This window comes from Nelumbo lutea, chromosome 2 (genome assembly GCF_056320005.1).
Source record: "Nelumbo lutea isolate HS-2025 chromosome 2, American lotus-T2T, whole genome shotgun sequence".
Classification (NCBI taxonomy): domain Eukaryota; kingdom Viridiplantae; phylum Streptophyta; class Magnoliopsida; order Proteales; family Nelumbonaceae; genus Nelumbo; species Nelumbo lutea.
Genome location: NC_142685.1, coordinates 107,263,291 through 107,288,668, shown reverse-complemented (window position 1 = coordinate 107,288,668; position 25,378 = coordinate 107,263,291). Strand labels below are relative to the sequence as shown.

The window sequence follows — 25,378 nt, the reverse complement described above, 5'->3', positions numbered from 1 at the left end:
AAAAGGGAAAAATTAGGTTTTAAAAATATTTCACCCACTCCTCATGATATCATGCAAACATCTTGACAAATTGCTAAAGGAGGGGAGATTTCAGTATTTACAAGAAATGTGAATGAATGTTTAAGTCTTTTACCCGTGTAGATTATTATGAGAGAGACAGCTGTCCAATGCATTCAAGTCTGACAAAATTTGTCTCTGTTATTTTTTTTTCTCTTGGCCTTATTGTGCTCCCTTCAATGCTTCAATTTTGTATTCCATCTCCATCCCCCCTACCCCACACACATACAAAATAGGCTTATATTTGTGCAACCTCTTCTCTAAGGATGCGATATTTGCTGATGTGGCAGTTGTTTTTGTTTTCAAAAATAAAATTAACCATGTTGTCCAACATCCCCTCTATGATCATCAGTTGATCATTATATTCACCAGCTTAGTATTATGGATGAATATCCTTCTCGAGTTCTACATGTATGATTGAGCCAGATACCTAAGCTTTAGAGCCTGCTTGAGAGGGCTTCTGCATTGATTGATGAGCTGCTTCACTGGAAAGTAGATTTTGAGGCTTTTGTAAGAGTAATTCTGGATTTCCGAATTTTTAACAAACACAACCTCATGGCATTCCGGGTTTAATTCTCAGCTCATTGAATGCCAAAAGCCACTGCATGAACTGCATGAAAGGTCTCTCAAACGGGCACTTAGTATTAACAACCCAATCCAGCTTAATAGTATTGAGGTTTAGATTAGAACCAGAATTCCAGTGCATGATTCGAACCACTGAAAGCCCCACTTGCAATAATTTTATATAGAGAGGTCTTCTCCCTCGTGAAGGGATCATATCTTTGCTCGTAATTTATTTGGAAAGGGACAATATAGGGTGATTGGGCTGGACGACTAAAGTTACCCAGCAAAACAAAATGGCTTTTTCAGCCTCATTCCCTCAGTGGCGTAGGATTAATTCTTTAACTCAACTTTCTAGCTATAGCCTTCGAGGGTGACTTGTGAAAAAGCTGCAAGGAGTGGGTGGAACTAACTTGCACGTTGCCACATGAGAAAGAGTTTGGCATTAATAGAGACATATGGGTTGGGTTTTCCTCATAGCTCTGTCACGAAGAAAAAGACACCTTGGGTGGTACCATTTTGGGTTACTAATTCAACTTTTCACACAGGAAATTGGATTTTTGGAAAATCACAGAATATTTTTAACGTGCGATTGGATGTTTGTATAAAAGTATCATATGCTTTGGGAGTAGTATACTTTGAGTTTACATCTCCACCCCACAAGGGGCCACCCCACAATGCCCCACAGCACATCGATCTCCACCGTGTATTGGAAACATCATTGGTTCTAATATTATCATCGAGAGATATTTGTTGGGGATGTGCTGTGGGGTATTATGGGGTAGCCCCTTGTGGGGCAGAGATATGAATTCGTACACTTTAAGGCTTTAACTTTCACTTGCAACAATGAGGTACCCCAATACTTGAGTCCAAATCTGTTAATTAACATTATGATGAGTGATAAATTTATCAAAATAATGGTTCATGATTTGAGTAGTTGAGAGAATTAGTATAATTGCAAAATGATGGAAATGGACATGATTAATATATAGATCATTGTGTTTTTTCAACGCCATGTTCATTCAACTTTGAGAAAGAAAATGGGCAAGGGAGGTTTAAGAGTTAGGGTTTTAGAGACTTAATAATGAAGAAGACAAAATGTTCTTATAAACCATGCAAATGATAGTTTTGGGATTTTTATATGTTTTAAGGCGCACATGACATCATATGCCCTAATGGTTAGGCAAAAAAATATTATTTTTTAGCTAATTTTAAGCCCCAAAAAATAATTAATTCACAAAATTTTCATAAATTGAAAAAAAAAAAAGAATTTTCAAACTACAAAGTCCATTAGAACTAATTCTTTGAAAGTATGCCAAATGCAGCCTTATGTTTTTAGATCCCTATTTTCAGTACTTTGTTACTCTAATACACCCTGAATCTTGTAATTTTATATTAACTATATACTAGTCACCTAAGTGTAGCTTTCAGCTTAATTTGTAAGCCAAAAAGAAAATAAAACTGTTTCTCTCAGCTATTTAATTATTGCTTCCCTTGTGGCTTTTGTCTCATTCCATCTAGTTTCCAGCTCATGGGGCTCCCACATGAGGAGTTTGCTGTCTTCGAGTGAACAAACCACCACGTTACCCTAATATGGTAATTAAGCTCAGAAGGTGTGTCGGGCGTTAGACTACCATAACTTCATACCTTGCCACCTGGCAACTTTCACTTGGCCGTTGATTCGTATGTTCATCTACAGCTCATCCCTGCGTGCAATGTTCCTGGAAGCTGCCTCTGAAAAAGGTCCCGTTGTTTATTGCTTGCCTTCAAATGTTCATTAAATCCATCACCATGAATGGTTTTACTGGAATGTTGTTATCTGGGGAAGGATTCCGCGGGAATTGTGGAAAATTTTGAAAATTCTTCAAAGTGTCTGTTTGGGAGGCTTTCACGCAGTGGCTTTTTGGCTTTGGGAGATGGGTTACATTTATATAATCTATAAGCAATGCTTGGTGATAAACAAGAAATGCCTAAATTAGCTGTGTTTCAGCCAAAATGACTTTCCCATTAAGCTTCCTGTGGTTTCTTTAAAGCTTCAGCCCTCCCAAATGGGCTTAACCTCATGGAATGCACCTCACAGCACATCCCACCGTGTATTGAAAATATCTCCCCTAAAAAAATACCTACAAGCATGGAAGATTATCCCGATCGATGTACAGCTGAGATGTGTTGTGAAATTGTATGAAAAACACTTTGTGAGGAACAGATCCGGACCTGACCTAGGGCCCTGGTGTTTGGATAGAGATTGGAGATGGGACCTAGACATCTCATGGGTGACAATGACATGCATGTTGAATTGTTGATTATGTACATGTTGACCATGTGAATATGGTTTTCTTGAATGTGGTTCGGGGAACAAGAAAAAGTAAGAGTGTAAGGCTCAAGTGGGTCCAGTTCCAACTTTGAACCGGTTTAGATTTATTGGGAGTTTACATCAGCTCCCCCGAGAATGCGCCCCAAAAATGTCCTACATGCACATATCAGCATGCATTGAGAACATCGTCCATATTTATCATTGGGAGATGCTCTCAATACACAGTTGGGATGTGCTGTGAAACATTTTTGAGACGCATTGTGTGGGAGGCAGATTTGAACTCATTTATTGGAACCCAGTTAATAAGAGGTTGAGTTCTGAACATTCTATTCAAGATACGCTATCATCACCATCATCATGATCTAATCCTTACCCAATTATATGGGGTTGGCTACATAAATTCTATTTTGTTACTGTGTTTGATAAAAGGGCAAATGCTGAACCAAAATAGAATTTGTGCTTTGTTTCGATTTCATATGATAATAATATGTTTTTTGTTCTACTGAAAATGACAATAAATTCATTTTTTCCTAGACATATTTGCATTTAAAATGGGAACAAACCTAAGCATTCAAAGATGCATGCATAGGAAGGGAAGATGTATATATTCTTTATCTTTCCTTTGATTTTGAATAATAAGATTCACTCAAAGTTCAGGGGGCTAAATGTCACTGCCCCCAAATGAGAATCTGAATCTCCTGCCCATGAACATAGGATCCTGGTAGGTAAATGTTTATCCTAAATCTTAATCAACATTATTTAGTTATTACACATTCATGATTAAAAACACTACAATAACAAAAAGATGCAATAATAGAAACCAAACGATAAAATAAAATAAAATAAAATAAAAAAGGGTACAATAATTTAAAGATGCATGTTCTAATGTCATAACATGATATTTAGGTGTCGTTTGGCAAATCTTTTTAGAAAATTTTTTTAACAACGGAAATGGGTCAGAAGATGTAACAAGCTTTTGGGTATTGTTTTTAATGATTTAGACCATTTGATAAGTATCCTAGTCTATCATGATCTATAAAGCTATTAAATGAAAGATTTTAAGTGTAGAAATATAGATTTGGAGCTTCTAGATTTATGGTCATTTTGGGTTTTCATGAACTTTGTTCTTTCTGCCTTTTTGTCTTTTATTGCCAAACAGACCAAATTTTGATCTTCCAAACTATGAAAAATCTAAAAAACCACACGAAAAGACTTTCAAACACCTTTATTCGTCCAGTCAACGAATCAGGTTTGATATGAATTTGCCTCAATCTAATCCGATTGAATGGAGAGGGGATAGCAAACCCGCCCCACCCCATTCCACTTTATATATGGTACTTCCATACTCAATCGACACTATATGAATTAATATTTGAAAGCTGTAATGTCAAGGGATCGGATTCAGCAGAAATCCACCCCAACTCGAAACCCGATTCAGATGGATCCAACACTAACCATATAGGGTCCATCCATGCGGATTTACCACCTAACCCGACCCACCAACATCTTCATTTACCTTTTTGATAATGATTTGCGTGGAAGAGGAGATTGAGGTACAAACATGCTCTCCGTCGTATATACAAAAGAAAAGTCAGTTTGGAGCTTTCTGTTTAGCTGAATTAGGTTAGAAAACTACAGTCAAGGTCACCCGTTTAATATTTGAATATGATAGTATAAAGCCATGGAAAAGAAAACACAAATGAAAGAAAGAAAACATGGTAGCAGAATTTGAGAAAACCTTATAGGACTCTTCATGCCTGTGTGAATTAGCATGTCACATCCTCTCGACAGCCCAGGCTGTCAAATGTGGACAGCCAAAGCTTTTCCCAGAATTTTCTTGTGAATCCAAATAAAACATGAAAACATAACCAATTTAAATAGAATATAATTGAAATTCTTCAAATCAGGCAACCCAATTTAAAAGCTCTAGTGGTAGCAGATGATGCAAATTCACAGCCTCAAACTGTCCACTTTCATAAATTTGTTCATTACTTTCATCACACCACTCATATGGAACACTGTACTGCCATTTCAGGTGGGTGGGTCCCCAATTAAGTAGGTCTCAATTAGGTAGGTCCATAGATAGTATTCCACTTTGATAGTGTGAGATAGATTTATAAGATAAAGAAGAAAATGAAAAGAAGGGAAATTGTATGTCTAGACAATTCAACATGTGTTCTTGAAGTCAATGAATGAATTATAACTTATACCAGACTTTCATCGCATTTTCTGAAGTGGGAGTAGGTCATTAAATGTTGTTGCAAAGCCTAGAAAACTTTTGATTCCTCAACCTAGTTTATTGAAGGTATAAAAATGGGATAAATTATCTATCAAAAAGAAAGAAATGGAATAAGTGCCTGCTTGGCTAGTCTTTTTTAAAAGATTCATTGTAAATTTTGACAGTTAAAAGATCCAGTGAGATTTTGCAAATACATCATGAAAGATCAAAGACTGTGTGGTTGAAATATCTTTCATAGATTTTCGAGAAGATCATAAAAGTTGGAAGACTGTTTGCTAATGTGATGAAAATATGTGTTATGTATATATGAATGTTTAAATGTGCATTTTATAGTTATGAGCCCCACATGCAAGTTCACATATGCATATCCTCCACTATGGTCTATAAATATTTTTCAAGGTGGGCCCCTCATATACCATTGGTAGACATGTATATGAGGTTCATGTGTGGATGTGTATGTTTGGCCCACATACATTTTCCAAGGTGGTCCCCACATACTGTTGGTGGACATGTATGTGAGATTCATGTGTGGACATGTATGTGGGGCTCACATACATTTTCCAAGGTGGTTCTCGGGGTGAGCATTCAGTAAAAAATTGAACCAAATAAATCAAAATTTTTAAAATTGAATTAGAAATATGAAAACCGAAACAAAACCGAATTAAAGGAAAACCGAAATAACCAAAATCGAAATTTTTTATTCAGCTTTTGATTAAAACCGAATTTCAAAAATATATATACTATATTATATATTTTACATATCATAACATATAATATATAAATAAATATTATGAAATAAAATTTTATTATATTATATGTTAATATATATATATATATATAAATATTATATATTAAATATAATATGTTATATATTATATATTGGATATTACATGCTATATAGAAAAGTTTGGTTAATTTGGTTTTTACAATTAACCAAATTTCTAATTCTAGAAATCACAACTGAAACCAAAATATTTAAAAAACAAAAAACCGAATTGAATTAACCAAAAACCGAAATAACCAAACCGAAAAAGTCAAAACCGAAATTTTCAGTTCAATTTTTTATTTTAATTGAATAATGCTCACCCCTATTGATCCCCACATAATATGTAACTTGGGCCCCACATACCATTGGTGGGTCCCACTTACACATTGAAATAATTATTTGTCAAAAGATAAATCGTTTTCTCCCCAAGCATGTGCGTTGTGCCACACATTTGAAGAAGATGTGGAGCGCTAAAAGATTGTAAAGCCTTCATTTGAAGCTTTCTGGAAAAAAAAAAAAAAAAAAAGCACAAACTCGGATTGCTCGCATCTTTTATGGACCAGAGCTTTTTTCCAATAGATTTTTCCATTGCCAAACGAGAAAAACCTAGAATTTAGGCTTCGAGACTTTTAATCAGCTCAAAACCCGTGCGAAGAGGCTTGTCAAACTCGGCCTCACTTAAAATCCCTTTCCAAAGATTTCCATTTACAAATCCACACATTTAGCTTAGTGTCAGTCATGCAAAGTGGATGAGACCCAACTGCAGTACTGCACATCAGCACATGCTTGCTTCCCTAATTTTCTCTGTGGTCTCCAAGCTTCAATATCTTGTTTGGACAAGAAAGCGATTGGACTTTCTTAACACGGATAACCTGCTTTAACTTGTGGAAAACCTTAAGCAGGATATTATATAATGTTTTATGTTTTTGGATACTTAAAAGGGTTAATGACTCATGGACAGTCAATAGGAATGAAGATCTAATGAAAGAACAAAACCTCTGCTTTATATTATTCAAATGGTCATATATAAAGCTTTTTAATTAAATCAAACTGGACTGTAACTAAGACTTTCCCCTTTAATATAAAGAATTCTGAATTTTGACTAGAGTGAGACCCTTATGAAATTGATTATGATTTTGTTTCGTGTGAGCTACACCTTGGCTTTTATGTAGTGCAAGGTATGCATTTGGATAAAAACTATCATAATGGGTTTCTATTGATTCCTCCACATAAGATATTTTTATGAATTTGCACTGTTGTTAAGATAGTATAATAACTATCAATATTATATTTGATTAATATTTAAATTGACATAAAAATGGTATAGAGATGGATAGGATTGGAGTAGTCGATACATGATCAACCCAGAGGGTCCCTTGTTTAATGGGTTCTTTGAATTTATTATGAAGTTATCATATCTTCACTTGGATAAACAAGAAATATTGTTCAGAGAAAATTCTAATTTTTTTTCTTAATTATATAAATTATTTAAGATTTAAAATTTCGATATATCATATTACATTGACAAGCTTCCAAACTTTGAGATTTTGACCATCAAAGTGTATCCATATTTTCAACTTAATAATAATTTTCTACAAATCAATTTTCCAGCAAACAGTTACATCTTTTAAATACCAAATATCAATCTAACATACATTTTAAGTTTTGACAAAAATGGTGCTGGCTTGTTACTTAGAATCCTCCAGAAATTAATGGCATTAGGTACCCGAGATCCGGGAACTAGTTATGACAACAAGGCTATGACACGACAGTCATATCAGAGATTCAGAGAAATCACAGATACGATCACGAAATGAAATTAATTATCTTTAGTTAAGTGAATAAGTTATTAATAGCTAAGAGACTAAGACAGTGCTTCGATGGAATTTCTTGACTTTGCTTATTTCCTCTTCATCTCTCTTTTTTGACTTGCCTGATTGCTTCATCTTAAAGTGTGATTTATGTTGTGGTTGATAATGGTAATTATATTATTAATGAGCTTTGAAGTTGTGTATAATATGTTTATATTTCTGTGGGCCCAGAAACCCATTAAACTGACTTGGCATCCCGAAGGTAACCCTATGAAACTATCTCAACTACCATCAAAAGACCCAATACATTGGCTCAGTTTGAAAGGAGTACAAATGCAAATACAAAACCTTAGCACTATTTTGTATATATTTGCATTTGTATTCTTCCAAACTCAGCCTTTGGAGACTGAAGATAGCCTTCCAATGACTGACTGACAGCCCATTTGGCTTCTCTGGATTTCTCACCAAACATAACTTATAGACTGTTCATGTAGGATTCACCTTTGAAAGTCAGAAGTTATTGCTCTTCAGCCCTTCTAAATGGGTACATAATTAATGGCTGAAGTGGCTGAACTGAATGATTTATTACCTTATCTTTGGTGATAAGATAGTTGTAGAACAAAATATTTAGGGGTATAATAGACAGCCTAACATGATATTAAGCCAAAATAAGCCATTCAGTTTTCTTCATTTTAACTATTACCAAACAGGCCTTAGACTTCTTATCCCTTTTATTGGGCCCGCTAACCTTATAATATTTCCCACCTATTTGGAAGTGTTACCACCGAAGTGTAGAGAAATCTTATTTGAAAAAGTTTTTCAAAATAATATATTAGCTTGTCTTTGGGTAGTAAAGATATAAAAAGAATTTTTTCTTTTTCTTTTTCTTTGTTTTCTTCTTTTTGTAGTTTCAGCCTTGAACCCAAAACTTTAGTTTCGAAATTCAGGTTAATCAACAGAAATGACCGAAATTTCAGATCTATGTTTCCTCTTAGGCAGTCAGATGTTGCATTGTTAGGGCCCTCAAGGAACCAATACCCTAAAGTGGGGCTGTCAAGAGGAGGTTAAAGTGATAAAGACAGCCTTTTTAAGTCTTAACAATTTAAGGGTATCACATCAGAACCTTTTATTATGAGATGAAGGTAGGCTAATTGGCTAATTGAATACAAACCCACTATGGTTAGGGAAATTAGGGCAATAGAAGCAGCCCTTGACAGTACGGGTGTCAATTGGGCTGGATTTGGTCCAATCCGATCCGGTTCAATGTGAATTCATTACAAATGGACCAGGTTCAATCCAATCCAATGAATGTTTTGGACCATTTTGGATTGGTCCAATTCAATGTTTGGATCATTCAATATTCAAATTCATTTTAATTTAGATTGGTTTCAATCTAAATCCGGTCTATTGACACCTATATTAATTCTTATCTTATATTAATGGATCAGATATTGGCTTAATCCAATCCAATCCAATATAAATTTATTATGGACGAACCAGGTCTAGTCCAACCTAATAAATATTTTGGACTGGATTGGTCCAATCCAATATGTCTTATTGGTCCATCCAATCCGCCCAAATTGATTAATCGGTCCATTGACACCCTTATTTGACTGATTATCAAACCCTTCAGTCTACAGGATATGAAAAATTGGCACTTTGATGAGATGATTGTACAAGAGGGGATGAACAACAGTTAAAGCTCTAAAGTCTAAATAAATAAATCCCTTTCCAAAGGATTCCTCCCCCCTTAGTCCTGTGATTTATCAGGCAAATTGAGTAATCTTTCCATTGTGATAGCCTCACCATCCGGGAGGCTTTCATTCTTAAGCCTTCTCAAGAATGATATCACTTTCAACCTCTACTTCAGAAATACCATTATTGAGGCAGAGAGACAAACCATCATGAAGAGCCAAGCATTAAACCTCTATTTGACTATTAGTTGAAAATCACTTATAATTAGCATAACAGATACCCTTTATTTACTGTTTTTATAAAAGAAAATACTGTTAATTGTATTTATTTTTCTTTGTTAGACATGTATTTCATTTATCAAAGAAAAAGCATTTTCCCAAGTCAAGAATCGTCAAGTCTATAAATTAACAGATACAAATGTAAGTAATATATTGCAAGGTTCAAAATTTAGTCACGTATCAGTGTATCAATTGATACATATCATATCGGACCCCTCCAATATACTCCTACATAAGGTGTTTCGGGTACCACGTATTTCAAGGGGTAGATGGGCTTTAAACCAACCCCCTGAACAAGTTTCAAAGAAAAACATAAAAAAAAAAGAAGAAGAAGAAGAAGAGCGAGCCAAGATACAGTCCAATATGCCCTTATTGACGTATCGGGCTGTATCGATATTTTGAACCTTGATATGTTGTCAAAATAATTCATTTCTAAAGAAATAATAAAAATTATTAAAAATTTCATCCTAACTATAAAATTGGTTTATTCGACTGAGTAGAATTGCTCAAATTTGGATGAGTCATCTTGATTTCTAGCTAGTTATAGAAGAACAAGTCCCCTAGCTGTAAAATTGAGTGTGCATGTATAATTCCCATCTTGCCCATGGTTTAAATGTCGTTGAAATTTCATGAAGATTTTTTTTTTCTTTTGGTTTGGTGAGTGAAATTAAATTAAACAACTCTTAGATCGAAAAGAATTTAAATGAAAATTAGTTTCAAAATTCAATGCATTCTTATAAAAACTTCAACCCAATTTGTAAATAGTTTATAAAATTTAGAAAAAGAAACAAAATGTACATAACTTTAAGTTAAATAGGGTATGTATAGAAGAAATAATATAACCACATTAGTTTTTAATGTTTGTTCACGTGTGTGTAATGAATTTAAATTTAATTGCAATATTTGGAATTAAAATGCCGATATTTCATACAACTAAAATCCATAATTTCATGGTAAGAGGGTTTAATTTGTAATGCAAAATTTAGGGGAAACTATTGAATTTCATTGACCCCATAAAAATAAAAGCTTGGCTTCCTAACTTGGTAAGCTATTGATGTTTGTCTTAACCTCACCTTCTAAAACATTATATATGGCATAAACTAAAGTTGTCTTTGGGTCAAGGTTCAAAGTATTGACACGAATTGGCCTATATTGGCCGATACATATTGTTTTGGGATCCTTCCGATATGTCCCTATAGTGAGTGTATCAAGGGTCTAATCAGTTCAGGGGATGGAGGAGATCTAAACCGGGCCCCCTTGAATTGGTTTTAGAATAAAAAAAGAAACTAAAAATATAATATCAATTCATCCGATACGTCTACATCGGCATATCAGACATATCGATATTTTGACGCTTGCTTCGGGTAAACATAAGGATTTATGCTTTATCCTAATTTAGGGCCCATTTGGGAGAATTGTAGATTGAGTTGCTTTTATTGAATTGCTTTGAAAAAGCCACTAAAAGAAGCTTTAGTGAAAAGCCATTTTTTGGTTGGTTGAAACGCAACGTCTTCTTGCTTTCCAAGGTAGGTCCCATATAGACAGCCTATAAGTTACATATGGTGAAAAATCTGAAGAGCTCAAATCAGAGCAAAGATTAATTGAACGCAATGGATGTTCAGCGGGCTGTGGATTCCACGTCAGTAACAAAATACATGAGAACCGCACGGGTCCCATATGGGCCAAAAGCTGGTTTATGAGATATTTTTTTGGCTTTAAATTGTTATATTTTCGAAAAGCAATTCTGACCAAACACTAAAACACATTTTAGTTAGGCTGAATTTGAAAGGAGTGCAAATGTAAATATGTAAAGTGTAAAATCTTATATTTTATATTATTTTGTATGTATTTAAACTGTACATATTTACTTTCCAAACTGAGCCTTAATTTTTATTTCTCACAGCCCAAATTCAAAAAGTGTTATCCAAACAACACAAACACCATCAAACCAAAGATTTCATATCAACGGTCAAGGTTATTTCCCTCAAATATTCCCAACAAGTGCAATTCTAGTTGACAACGACTCCAAGCAATTCTTGAAAATTTCGCGCGTTAGCCCTGCTGTGAGTGAGAAGATACTACAAGGCACAAAGGTTACCAATGTGTCTCGCGTAAATTACGAACTAATAAGGGGCATAATCGTCAAGAAGGACATATAAAAAGGACGCAGGCAGCAGGCTCTCATAATCCAGAGCCTCCGACGTGGTGGATAACGTCAACCGTCACAAAGAGAAAGAGTACGAGAGAGAGAGATGGGTGTCGTCCTCTTTATCTCAGTCCTCCTTCTGGCCGTTACTTCTTCCGTTAATTCCTGCTCGCCGTCGGACCGAGCAGCTCTTCTCGCCTTCAAAGCTGCACTGAAAGAGCCTTACTTGGGCATCTTCAACTCATGGACGGGCAATGACTGCTGCAACAACTGGTACGGCGTCCACTGCGACCCAACCGACGGCCGAGTCGCTGATCTAACCCTACGAGGCGAGTCAGAAGACCCCATCTTCGAGCAAGCCGGGAGGTCCGGTTACATGACCGGAACCATCTCTCCGGCCATATGCAATCTCGATCGCCTCACCACCCTCATTATCGCCGACTGGAAAGGAATCAGTGGTGAGATTCCCGCGTGTATCACTTCCATTCCTTACCTCCGAATCCTCGATCTCATTGGCAACAAGCTCACCGGAAAGATTCCTTCTGATATCGGAAAGCTCCAGCACCTCACTGTCTTGAACGTTGCCGATAATCTCATCACGGGTACAATCCCACCGTCGCTAGTGAACCTCGCCGGACTAATGCATCTCGACCTCCGAAACAACCGTATCACCGGTCAGATTCCTAGCGACTTCGGCAAGCTTCAAATGCTCAGCAGAGCTCTTCTGAGCCGTAACAAGCTCTACGGCCCCATCCCGAGTTCGATCTCTACAATTTACCGACTCGCCGACTTAGATCTGTCCATGAACCAGATCTCCGGCACCATTCCCGAATCTCTCGGCAAAATGCGGGTCCTATCGACCCTGAATCTAGACGGCAACAAAATATCCGGCCAGATTCCGACTAGCCTGTTGAGCGGTTCCGGTTTAAATATACTGAACTTGAGCCGAAACTCGATTGAAGGAGACATACCGGACGTTTTCGGCTCGAAAACGTACTTCACGGCGCTCGACCTGTCGTACAACAACTTGAGAGGTCTGATACCGAAGTCAATAATCTCCGTGGCTTACATCGGCCACCTGGATCTCAGCTACAACCACCTATGTGGCCAGATTCCGGTGGGTTCTCCGTTCAACCATCTCGAAGCTTCGTCGTTCATCAACAACGATTGCCTCTGCGGCTCTCCTCTTCAAACCTGCTAAGTGTTTCGGCCGAAATACGGATTCGGAAGTATCGGTATCGGTCTGAAGCTGCCTCTCTCTGTATTATGTTTAATCTATAGTAAATTTGTAATGGATTTTTAAATTATGCCGTGATCTGGAAAACGACAAAACCAAAGAGGGTCTGCCCTGCACGTGAGAAACAGACTCAAAGACATTAATCAGTTTATAATGAATAGTTTTTATAGTTGTCTTTTCTTTGTAATTTTTTTATTATTCAGGAATATTGTTGGAAACGAATGAAACGTCAAGGGTCTTCGTTGTAGTTTTACTTACACGAGTCGTCTTTGTACTGTTTGTTTACTAAAGTGGGGATTTTTCTATAAAAAGAAAGATTAAGAGGGGCTTTTTTTTTTCAATAAAAAAAAAAAAAAGATTGCAAACAGTGGCCATGTGGTAAAATAATAAGTTTGAAAATGGGTTAGGGTCCGTTTGGTTTGTGGGATAGAGGTTGGGTGAAATGAGATATCAATTCCCATTCCTTCCTGGCAAAATGGCCATTTCAGCACAATCTCATTTCAATTGATAAATAATTAAGAGTCTATTTGATACTGTGACTGCTCAATTAATAAACATTTTGTATCAAATTTATCTTGGAAAAAAAAAGAGAAAATAGTTGATAAACGATTTTTGATGTTATTTGACATCTAGGAATCATAGATGTCATTAAGTGTCATATAAGCTGAACAGTAAATAAATAGCTTTGATGTTAGGGAAATATTAAAATAAAGCTTATTCTAATGGATGACTTTCATACAAACCAAGATAAACATTTATTTAATAAATATTTTATCAAACAATATCTTAAAATAAATGACTATGTGACAATGAACTGGTATCATTTTACAAATAAATGGCAATGAAAAATGGGTGATTCTGATTTCGATTTCAGAATTCAATTCCAATTCCTATTATGATCACAAACCAAATGGACCTTCAAAAAAGGCTTGTTTTAAGAAGAGAGAAGCTATTCTGTTCGATCTTAACCGTGCAAGGCTTCAATCAAAAGTGAGTGGGTAGTACCCAAATAGATTTTTCGGATGGCTTTGTGTCAACTGTCAAGCCAGACAATCTCAATCACAAGGTAGATTTTTCAGAGTCGGATCTGGACAACCCGGAACCATCAAAAGATGTTTACCAAGAAAAAAAAAACCATCAAAAGAAGGAAAAAAAAGGAAAGGAAAAAACATAAAACCTTTTCATCTGATTGCCCACATCTTACCATGTGTTTACTGTATAAAATGAATTCACATCTGCACCCCACAGGGGGGTGCCCCACAATGTCTAATAGCGCATCGCTGCCATGTGTTGGGAACATCTCCGAATGATAATATCAGACCCAATGATGTGATCATCAGAAGATATTCTTAATACAAGGCGGGGATGCGCTGTGGGAGATTGTGAGAACCCCGTAGTGGGGCGCAGATCTGAACTCGTACAAAAATATCAATTCATTCGCTCCCTGGGAGATGGGGAAATAGTTCAGTGCTCAGTTTGGGTCAAACGACGTCAAAGATATTATCACAAGTTCGACCGATCTCAAAGAAGATTCGGGTCTACTGTTGCTAGCTACTAAATATTGCTACAATCATTTAGCATCGAATTACAATATGCCACGTCAGCCTAATGGTGGGCCTTATGTTCACAAGGTTGGTCTAATATTACAGCCTCGTTGGGAAACATACATAAATGTAGGGGTGGTGCAACTCTCACGGGTTGAGTCGGGTTTAGGGTTATTCCATGCCCAATCCTAAGGCTTGTTGGAAAAATGGGGTCACTATAACTTTGGAGGAGAAGCTATGAGGTGCATCTGAAGACACTGTTTTTACAACGTTATTTGCCCCCACTCAGTGAAAGAGAGAGAGAGAGAGAGAGAGAGAGAGAGAGAGAGAGAGAAAGTGGATTTTGAAAATGTGTGTTTTTGAAATCTGATTCATGCTCCTTAAGTAGTTTATGAAGAGATATGAAGAAAATGTAGGTACTGGTGCAGAGAAGGCACCTTGAACAGTCACAAATTCAAACATTGTTAATGACTGTTAACTTTGAATTGTGTCTCTTGATCACACCCGATTGAATCGTGACTATTGATCTCATTAATAATGATCAACGGTCAGCATCGCACCAAAACCAAAGCCGCGCGCACACGCATGCACGCACATTGCGCAGTATCAAACCCCCATACTCTCCTCTACTATTTCTAAGGAGTGTAAATCAGCTCCTACTAAAATATTGAAAGCAAAGCTTATAATTTTCCAATGTGGGACAAGTTCAAAACTGGGTTTTGAAAGAGAAAAGCTAATTTTTCAATCAAGTGTGTAGGTGCAATTTCTCATGTAATTGACCAATCAAACCCATTGGATTTAATCTCTTATGAGATTAAAATCCAACAAACTCTATTTAATTTGTAGGATGGGATGTTCTCTAGTTTGTTTAAAGGGAAATAGAAGGATTAGATGAAAAAAATGTGGGATGACAGATTTCAAAATGATGGAATTGGGGCTGCACCAAAACAGTGTGACCTCGGTGGAAAAATTGAGAAACCACTATTACTTCCCCTTCCCCGTTCAAACCCAGAAGCAGAGTAGCGGTGGCGGCACCCCCTCTCAGCCACTCCCTTCCTCCCTCTCTCCTCTCTTCTTCTCTTTCTTCTTTCGTGTTTTGTTTTTCGCAACACTGTTCATCGTCTTCCCGACAACGAACACAGGAAATACCAACGATAGTGACCGGAGAATACCAGCGGTAATGACCGAAGCACCCCACAACGACGGTGACCATAGCATTGTTCATCGTCTTCGCAACACTATTACATCTTCACTTTCCGCTGACGAACTACTATTTGTCTTCCTCTTGGTGAAACAGAGCACCCCATAGCGGCTATTCGTCTCCAATCATCCTCTGTCACAGAGAAAGTGCGAAGAAGGGGGGGACCACTGAACAGTGGCCAATTAAGCACAAGCAGAGGGGGGACTATCAGTGCCGGAGGATATCTTTAGAGCTTCAGTCATGGAATTCTCTGTCTATCCCTCCATCTTCCTCTTCTCTGTTCTCCCCTGTAACAGTGTTTTGCTATTACTTTCCCATATATAAAACCAAACAATGGAAAGGTAAACTTTTACACTTTCCCATCCCATCCCATCTTTTCCCATCCCACCAAAATTTTCCCCCAAGCCAAACGGGACCTAAAGCTATGTTTCATTTGAAGGAAAATGCAGGGAAAGAGAGGGAAACCTATATAACCTTTCCTGTCTTTCCCTTCCTTTCCCTATCTTTTCCTTCAAACCAAACATTGGCTAAAGGCTCAATTTGGAAGGAGTACAAAAACAAATATGTAGAGTGCAAAACCTTTTATTTTATATTATTTTGTATATAATTATACCACACATATTTGTATTTGTACTCCTTTCAAACTGAGTCAAAGGTGCAAACCTCATTATCGGGTCTTGCACAACACAAAAGGTTAAGATTAAATTTATTAATTTAGAACCCAACATAATTTGGGTTAGCTTTAGGGTTAAGCTTGGTTAGTCGAGTTGGGCAGATTTTTTTAAGCCCATTTAGGCAAAATTCATTAAGGAGAACTTAGAAAAATATCCGATGCAATACAATCATCAAGAAACTCAGGGCATATCGATCAGGTATGCAACTTATGAATTTTTAAGTCATACTTAGTAAGAATATGACTAGCCTTGTTAGCACTCTAGCGAATAAATTTCGTTGAATCGTAGTGGAAATAATGAAGAAGAGATTTACAATTGGCAATCAATTGTTGAATTTTAGATGAAGTAGAGATAGAGTTCTCCAATAGAGCCTGAATAACAACCCTGGTGTCACCCTCAAAAACCACCAAATAGATACCCAAATCTAAATAAAATTTTAAACCTTCCAAAAGGCCCCAAGTTTCCACTTCCAAAGTTGACATCGAGGGGAGTCGAAGAGCTCTAGCATAACAGAAGCCCCCAAAACAATCACGAATTATAAATCCTACACCTGATGTATGAAAATTCAAGGCACCATCAAAGTTTAGCTTAAAAAAACCCTCTAGAGGGGGTCTAGTCCAACGGGCACTTGCATGGTTCATGCCAACAGAGGGGGACTGACTCACACCAAGCATTTGGATTCTATATGTTGGAAATATGGGCTCATGAAAACTTGGAGGAGAAGCTCTGAGGCATGTCTAAAGACACTATCTTTAGAACGTTATTTTCCCCCACTCAGATTTATTGAGTTTGTTGTTGGGTTACAGGAAAATTTGTTCCCAAGATACAACAGAGCCTTGGGCAAAAGTCTACAACCAGCAAAGTTGAAGATTCTTTGAAGAAACCTTTTGTGAGATAGTAGCAGATCAAACAGAGAAAGACAAGAGCGATTTTTGAAAAGCTTGTGTGTGCATTTGCTTGATTCATGCTCCTTAAATAATTCTTGAAGAATCATGGAATAGAGGAAGGTGCTAGTTCAGAAAAGGCTCATTGAACAGTCACAATTTCAAACATTGTAAATGTTAAAAAGGTAGTTAACAATTAATGATCGTTAATTTTGAATAGTGCCTCTTGATCACACCTAATCAAATTGTGACCATTGAAACATCAATAGCAGCCTCGCACCAAAAGTCAAAGCCACCATTCGTGAGCAAAGTGCGCCTCTAAAGTGCCTCATTGCACTGCACATGTGCGCGCATTGCGCAGTAGCAAGTCTCCATACTCTTCTGTTTATTTCTAAAGAGTGTAAATAAACTTCTATTTAAAAACTCAAAACAAGTTTTGTAATTTTCCAATGTGGGACAAGTTGAAAACTAGATTTTAGTAAGAGAAAAAATTATTTTCCAAGACATGTCTACATGTGTTTTTTTTTATGTAATTAATCAATCAAACTTCATTGGATCTAATCTCTAATGAGATTAAAATCCAACACTATAACTGATCTCAGAAATTTAAGCTTCCGCACTATCAACCACCTTAGGGATCTCATAACAGAGACTTTCAATTGATACCTTGCATCTTGCCTTCCACATATGCCAAAGAAAGATAGCACTTCTAGCCAAAACAAAAACCACATAAGAAAATATCATCAACCTTATTCCATTCCCCTAAGCATTGAGTCACCGAGAAATTATCGTCACTAACCCAAAACCCTAGAGACAATGAAAACCAGATAGCCCTCGCCCAATTACATTGGAAGAAGAGGTGGGTAAGGGATTCCTCCTTAATCTTGCACATCAGACAAATACTGTTAATCATCCTTGATCTTTTGGCAAAGAGAGCCTTTACTAGAATCATTTTATGAATACATCTCCAAATGAACAGATGAATACGAGGGGGGACATTTTTCATTCTCCAAAAATCCTTCCAAGTAACTTCATTAAAAGCTACATGGGATTCGAATGATTAGCCCTCCTACAATTTAAAAAAGGAGTATGCATTAGCAAAAGTGAGGTTGCCATGACTAGAGAGTCATCACAAGTTTCAGCCCTTTCAAGAAGAGTGATGTTAAGGATTTTGGTCCCGACCTCTTCCCCAAAGGAGTTAAAAACCACCCACTCCTTTCAAAGGAGTTAGGTAGATTGGTTAGGTTTGAAATAATTAATGTATATATTTTTATATAATCATCTTTTATTGAACTTTATGACCTAATTTAAGAGTAGAATTAATTAAAAATATATACAAATTCCATTTATAAATGTACATATATATACTTTATACATATGCACATGTAAATATAATTAAAAATAAATATTTTTATGGGAAAATTCCCGATTAGTACCTTGTACTTTGGCATAGTATCACTTTGGTCCCCAAACTTTAAAACACGACAATTCAGTACCCGAACTTTCAAATGTGCCAATCCAATACTTACTGTTAACCAATCGTTAAGTGGCATTTGAAAAGACACATATGCCCCTCAAGTGTCATCTAATTTTCTTTATCAACCATACAAGCATTGATAAAATATGAACAATCTCAAATCCTTGACTCTTCTATTCAAGAAAGTTGGGATCACATGTCAATGGGCATTCTGGTGACCCCAACTTTCTTGAATAGAACTGGGAAGGATTTTGGATTGTTCATCTTTTGTCAATGTTTGGATGTTTGATAAAAAAAAATAGATGACACTTAAAGGGCATTTGTGTCTTTTCAAATGCCACTTAATGATTGATTAAACGGTTAGTTAACAATAGGTACTGGATTGGCATAGTTTGAAGTTCGAGGGAGCAAAGTAGCATTTGGCCCAAAGTATAAGGTACTAATCAGGAATTTTTCCCTATTGCATATATATGCACTTTTTGTTGGGTTGAGCCTAGAATGGGTCAGGCTAGGCTTAGGCTATCTAAGGCATCAATCCAAGTCCAACCCAAGTTTAGATCAAGCCTAACTTGTTAGCCCCTGGCCCACCCTATAGCCCCAAAACTAAGGCCCAACCAATGCAAATGCTCAAGTTGGTTGGATTCGCCCAAGTTGCACCCCAAGATAAATCATGTTCTTTTTACACCAACCACTTTTCTAGGTAAGTTGTTTGGTTTTCCTTTGTTACCACTTTTACCCTTAGTTTTTGTGTGTTGGTAGGGAACATTTTAGTCATGCAATGGTTTAGGGAAAATCCCTGAATAGTAACCTAAACTTTGGGGGTTGTGTCAAGTTAGTCCTTGAATTATCAAACATGTCTCTATAGTACCCTAAACTTTCATTTTGTGTTTAGCAGGTCCCTACCATTAGTTGATCATTAACGACCATGTGGAATGACCAAATTTCCCTTCATATTTCGAGAAAGAGAGAGATTTTTAGAAAAAAGATAGTACTGCCCTCATCTAAAAAAGGGTTTATGCATCAGAGGGACACACTGTTCACTCAAAATGTTGGCTTTGTTATGAGGTTGCAATGGTCGCCACTAGTGTTCGAAAGTTTCCTCCTAGAATCCATTCCAATTGAAAGCCGCATCTTCCTCCCTTTTCCTCAACAATGCTAGCCTAAGCCCAACACCACTGTGGCTAGGGCAACCTGCAAAGCATTGCAAATTTGCAACTAGTGATTGTTTTTAAAAAGCCGAGGAAGGGTCTTGATTTGCTTTGGCCAATGATTCTTGTTCGAATTTTTTCCAATAACTCAATTGAATCCGCTACTCAAGGTATTGTTCACCAATCGGCCAAATCCTTTAGGGAGCCTCGTCGTCGAAAAATCTGGGTTGGTTTGGACAATCTACCAAAGAGAGGACAGAGACCAATACATGGGCGGAGAGTGGAGGGGGCTATGGGTGTCCTCCACATGGTGATTGACTCCAATTTCAATGGTTTGTGACCTGTGATGAGAACATAATCATTCAAACTTAGCAAAAATCTGATCTCCAATCAATGTTCCTAGAATCCATTATAAACTACACTGATTCAATTTACTCTTTTAATTTAATTTTTTTTTTGTTAATGAATGGATAAGTAGTGCTTCCCCTCTCTATGTTGGGTCCTTTGTATCTTTTGACTTTTGATGAACTTTGGATGATAGAAATTGTGGAGTTGAAGCCTATTGCAGAAAATGATAATTGATGAGGGGTAATTTAGTCATCTAATGACATCATGACATGTGGTATTATAGGACAATTGGGTGACACCTCGACACCATGTAAATAGACTACTTCGGAAACTTCGCAACCGCATCAGTAACTTTGGCACCACCTCAATAGGCTAAAGTACGAATAACTAGGTAGGACTAGAGGTTGATGTAAGCGGTGACCTACTACCACCAGACTGCTCTAGCCCTGGTTAATGACCTATCTGACATGCCAAGCGACCTCCCCCTTAAGTGGTCAATCACCTTCGAATTCCCTAGGATCATGATGCCACATTGGAAGAGATAGTTATCACCCCATCCATTTCAAATGAGATTGGATAGACATTAGTTATTTACACGAAATCCACCACCAGGCATGGAACCACCTCTAAACCAAATGGGTTGGAGATCTCAAACATGTTAAGGCTCATGGCAACTTGCCTATATAAGGGCCTCACCTCCAACCTCATGAGATACATGCTATTTAGCATTCAAACTCTCTAGCTCTCTCTCTCTTGCTTTCTAGCTCTCAAAAACTCCAACTCGCTTACTTAAGCATTGGAGTGCCCACACTAAGTAAAAGTAGCATGATTACTCTAATCTTCTCTCTTTCTTTGAAGCTCGACCAAGCAACCTACATAGTTTGACATCCAAGTTGTCCTCCAACAAAGAGCTACCAGATAGCACACCATCAAGAATCATGTTGATGATTGTGTCAGCATTATCTTATTCTATTTATACACTTAGATTCAATCTAGGAAACCACCTGCAAAAATTCTTAAGTGACTTCTCTTTCTTGAGTGACAAGACCCTTTGTTTTTAGCCACTTGGGACTTCTTTACAATGCCATTAGAGCTTGGATCTGAAGACATGTTCGAGGTCTTCATTGAATTCTCTTCTCATCCAAATCAATACCGATTTGGATCTCCATATTCAGCTATTCATCGGAATCTCGAGCCTCAAAACTAATGTCCAAGACAGGAAGCCCTAAATAAAATTAGGGCTTTTTCACTCAATCCACCTCCATAGCAGATATTCACTTGAACAAAGCCAATTGGAGCAAGAAATTAACCTCACTCAAATAAAATCACCAGCCGGGGGAGATTAACTCTGCAACGCTATTAGAGATTCAACAAAGAAATATACGCCAATTTTGGCATTTTCATTGACTGGAGCTCTTCATTCAAAGGCTACATATCACAATGGTGGACGGGGGAGTCTGAACAGGGGATCATGGTGGACTATGGAGCTTCAATTGTGGCTCACGATAGACGATGGAGCCTAAACGGAGAGCTTCAATAATGGCTGGTTGGACGGAGAGCTTGAAGATGAAAGCTCATTGACAAAGATATTAAAGATGGGAGATCGTTAACAGAGAGCTTGATCGATGTCTGGTTTCCCCTTTCCTTCTTCCCTTCCATTCTTTTAACACTAAGATGAAATGGGCAAAATGGTCACAAAAATATCAGAAAGGATAATTTTTCCATTTAAAAATAAAAGTATACACACTTGATGTCACATGATAGTATTGATTGACGGTCAACTAATGGCAGGGACCTGCTAGACACAAATTGAAAGTTTAGAATACTACAAAGACATGTTTGAAAGTTCGGGGATCGACTAAACACAACCCCAAAGGTTCAAGGTAATCTTCAGAAATTTTCCCTTTTTAAGTAACTTCTTCTTCCATACGAAAGTGAATAAACCACTTATGAGTAACACCTTTAAGAAAGTGACTAAAAAGTTTACAAAAGAAATGTATTTTTAAGGACTTTATAATTTTTATAAAAAAATGAATTAACTTTTTCATTGACCAACTTTTCCCGAAAAAAAAATGGAGTTAATGTCTTGCTCTATCAGATATTTCATATACATTGGAGGTGAAAGCAAATGGGATTAATGTCTTGAAAGCTAACACTTAGACAAGTCATAAATTGTAAGAGATTGAGAAATAGTTTTGTCGATGGACTTGTCTGAGCATGATTAGAAGGCGTTGATATCTGAAAACTACCGATGAGAGCCCCATTTCGGGGGGATGTGGATCGGTGAGATCCCGTTTTGTTATTTGTTTTTTGAATGGTTGTGATCTTCGAGTCGTCCTTGTCGTTGATTCCAAAATGATGAGTTGGCATTTTTGTTGTAAGATGTTTGGACTCGGTGTGCAGCATGTTACAGGGATTGCCTCATCAGTATCAGTGGGACCCACCCGCCTGTGACTTGTGTGTGATGGTGAATTGGTGATTTTCGTGAGCACATGGACTTGGGCCTTATTAAATGAATTCGGGCCCCATTTAGACTTATTTAGGTCTAGGGTTCATGTGGTAGAGCCCATGGTTTCAAGCTACAAACTTGCAAGTAACGATCACCCATCGAGTCGAAGTAAATCTCTGTTTGGATCGACGGACTTTGGGGAGTCAACTTGTCCACGGCCCACCCTTATTTGGCATGGCTCTGCTATTTGGTTTTTGCTGATTTTGGTAACATAATGGATTCGGGTATATTAGATAGGGAGTATTTAGAGCTGGGAAAGCTGTCTGATTGTCCGAATTCGGATTCAATGATCTGAATTCGATCAGTTTATATATATGGATCCAATCCAATCTCATCTTAAGTAATTTCAATTCATATGGTTAATGAAATACAATATTGAAGTTATTTTTTATTCATTTATTATTTATATATGAAGGTGGGGTTTGGCGCAGCGGTTGGATTGTTCCATTTGGCACAATGTATCTGTATGTATAGGTGTAAGGCTGCGTACATCTGTCCCTCCCCTGACTCTACATTGGTGGGAGTTTCATGCACTGAATTGCCTTTTTTTTTATTATTATATAACATTTTGATAGATTTCAGTGTAATTTATTTATTTTCTTGCAATATGAATTCCATTGGAATTCGAATATAAATACAAAGGATAACTTCAAAATTCGAATATAAATAAAACAAATTTCAATTAATCTATTTGCATCCTAACAATTTTTGTCTGCACTTTGCAGCCTTAGGAGGCATTATGGCTGTGTTGGTTTGAAAAAATGTAGGAAAAGGAAAGAAAAGGTTTGTACAGGTTTTTCTATTTTTTTCTTACCAAACACAGCCTAATTAAGGGTTGAGTCAGCCTTAGTTGGGTTTTGGTTAATGTTTGTTAGACGGATTGGATTGAATTTGATATCGCCATTTTGTTTAGTTGGGGCAAAGGCGTATTTGGATAACTTCAGGTCAAGTTCTGGCTAAGCCAAACCATGCTGAATCCGAACCCAAAACCCAAAAAACCTGTTGACAATCCTAGGAACCAAATTGTGGTTCACGATGCCAGGCTTGGGTTATTTAGGCGGGGTATCCCATGCATGGTTTTCAAAACCAGACCGGATCGAAAAATGGGAAACTGATTAGGTGATCAGTTCTGTTTTATTCTACGTCGATTTGGTCAGCAAATATCTGACCCGGATGGTCAAACCTTTCAACAGTTTGACTGTTGTTTTTTTTTTTTTGTTAGAATAGGCTGTCCATTCGATTTAAATGATCGGAGTTTTAAAAACTTTAATCCAATTTAAACATTTTTGAAAAAACATTCAAATAGAGATTTGATTTGCTCCTCACAGTACATACAACTATGCATTGAGAATATCTCCGGTACATATATTTTGTCATTTATGGGAGCGATGTGCTGTGAAGACAAACCTGGATTCATTCAAGTAGAATCCATATAGACTCTGGTTTCTCAGTGCATTTGAAAGGGCTTTCACGCAACGGTTTCTGGTATTGCAACTTTGCAAGGTAGGCCTCACGCGAAAAGCCCTTAAGCCAAGTTTGGTGAAAAACCTGAAAAGCCAAAAAGATACTTACATGAATTGAGAAATTGACTTTCTAGTTAAATTATTCTGAATAATTTCTCCAAATTGATTCATTCTGGATAATTTCTCAAAAGTGGTTCAATAAATGCAGTTCATTCAATACTGAAGCCCTTCCAAACAAGCTCTTAATAGTAATAATGAAATGATTGCAAGAAAACAACCACCTTATCGAGAATTGGGATCTACTACCCATATGCTACCAACAATACACTACAGTTGTAGATATTCATGATGTGTAGAGTAACACATCTGGACTCCAACCACATTAGAATGGAGGGAGGGGTTTGGGCTCTTATTATTTGCCACCTGTCCCATTTTAAAAAATTAGGACCCACCATTACATGTGCCCAAACCAAACTTGTTCATCCAGGCCAAATATCAGATCAAGGAGATGAATTTTAACCAACATGATAATACATATGGATACTCTCTAAAGCTATTCTTGAACTTGAAGTAAAGCATTTCTCCATCTTCCAATCAAATGCACTAGAATTGAGGGATATAATCATCAACCCTGTGCTGAATTTTGGCCCACGTGATCTAGTGGATAGGAATCATGTGATGGTGGGCCCTCGTGCCCGAATCATAGTAGTGACAAGTTATGGGCGTCACAAACCACTGACTTTATAGGGCAAAGGACTATTTCTTTCTTCACGAGTAAACTTGCCTCAAAATTAAAACCCCGTTCACATCTCCCACATAATAAATGGAGACATCAAGCTAACAAGGTGGTGGTGGTGGGCCGTCGGTCTCGGCCCACTAAATTTGCACCAACACAACTTGGAATGACCCCGTATTAAGTACGCAACCATTAATCTGAATTATTTCAATTTTAAATTATTTATATTAGATATTTAGGTTAAGTTTTTTATTTGATTTAAAAGATTTATCATGTTTTATCTAGAGAAT

At 37.0% G+C, this 25,378-nt stretch overlaps 1 protein-coding gene across 1 annotated transcript; it reads left to right on the top strand.

Annotated features, from left to right (window-relative positions):
• The first annotated feature begins 11,535 nt into the window (after positions 1–11,535).
• On the top strand, positions 11,536–13,331 carry LOC148872575 (uncharacterized). The gene has a single exon (XM_088969413.1). It carries the CDS (start codon positions 11,974–11,976, stop codon positions 13,066–13,068), a length of 1,095 nt encoding a protein of 364 aa, XP_088825539.1. The 5' UTR covers positions 11,536–11,973; the 3' UTR covers positions 13,069–13,331.
• Positions 13,332–25,378: the final 12,047 nt, after the last annotated feature.

What these genes read in the sequence shown, in the direction of transcription:
- LOC148872575 (XM_088969413.1), top strand. Translation starts at nt 11,974, where the DNA reads ATGGGTGTCGTCCTCTTTATCTCAGTCCTCCTTCTGGCCGTTACTTCT.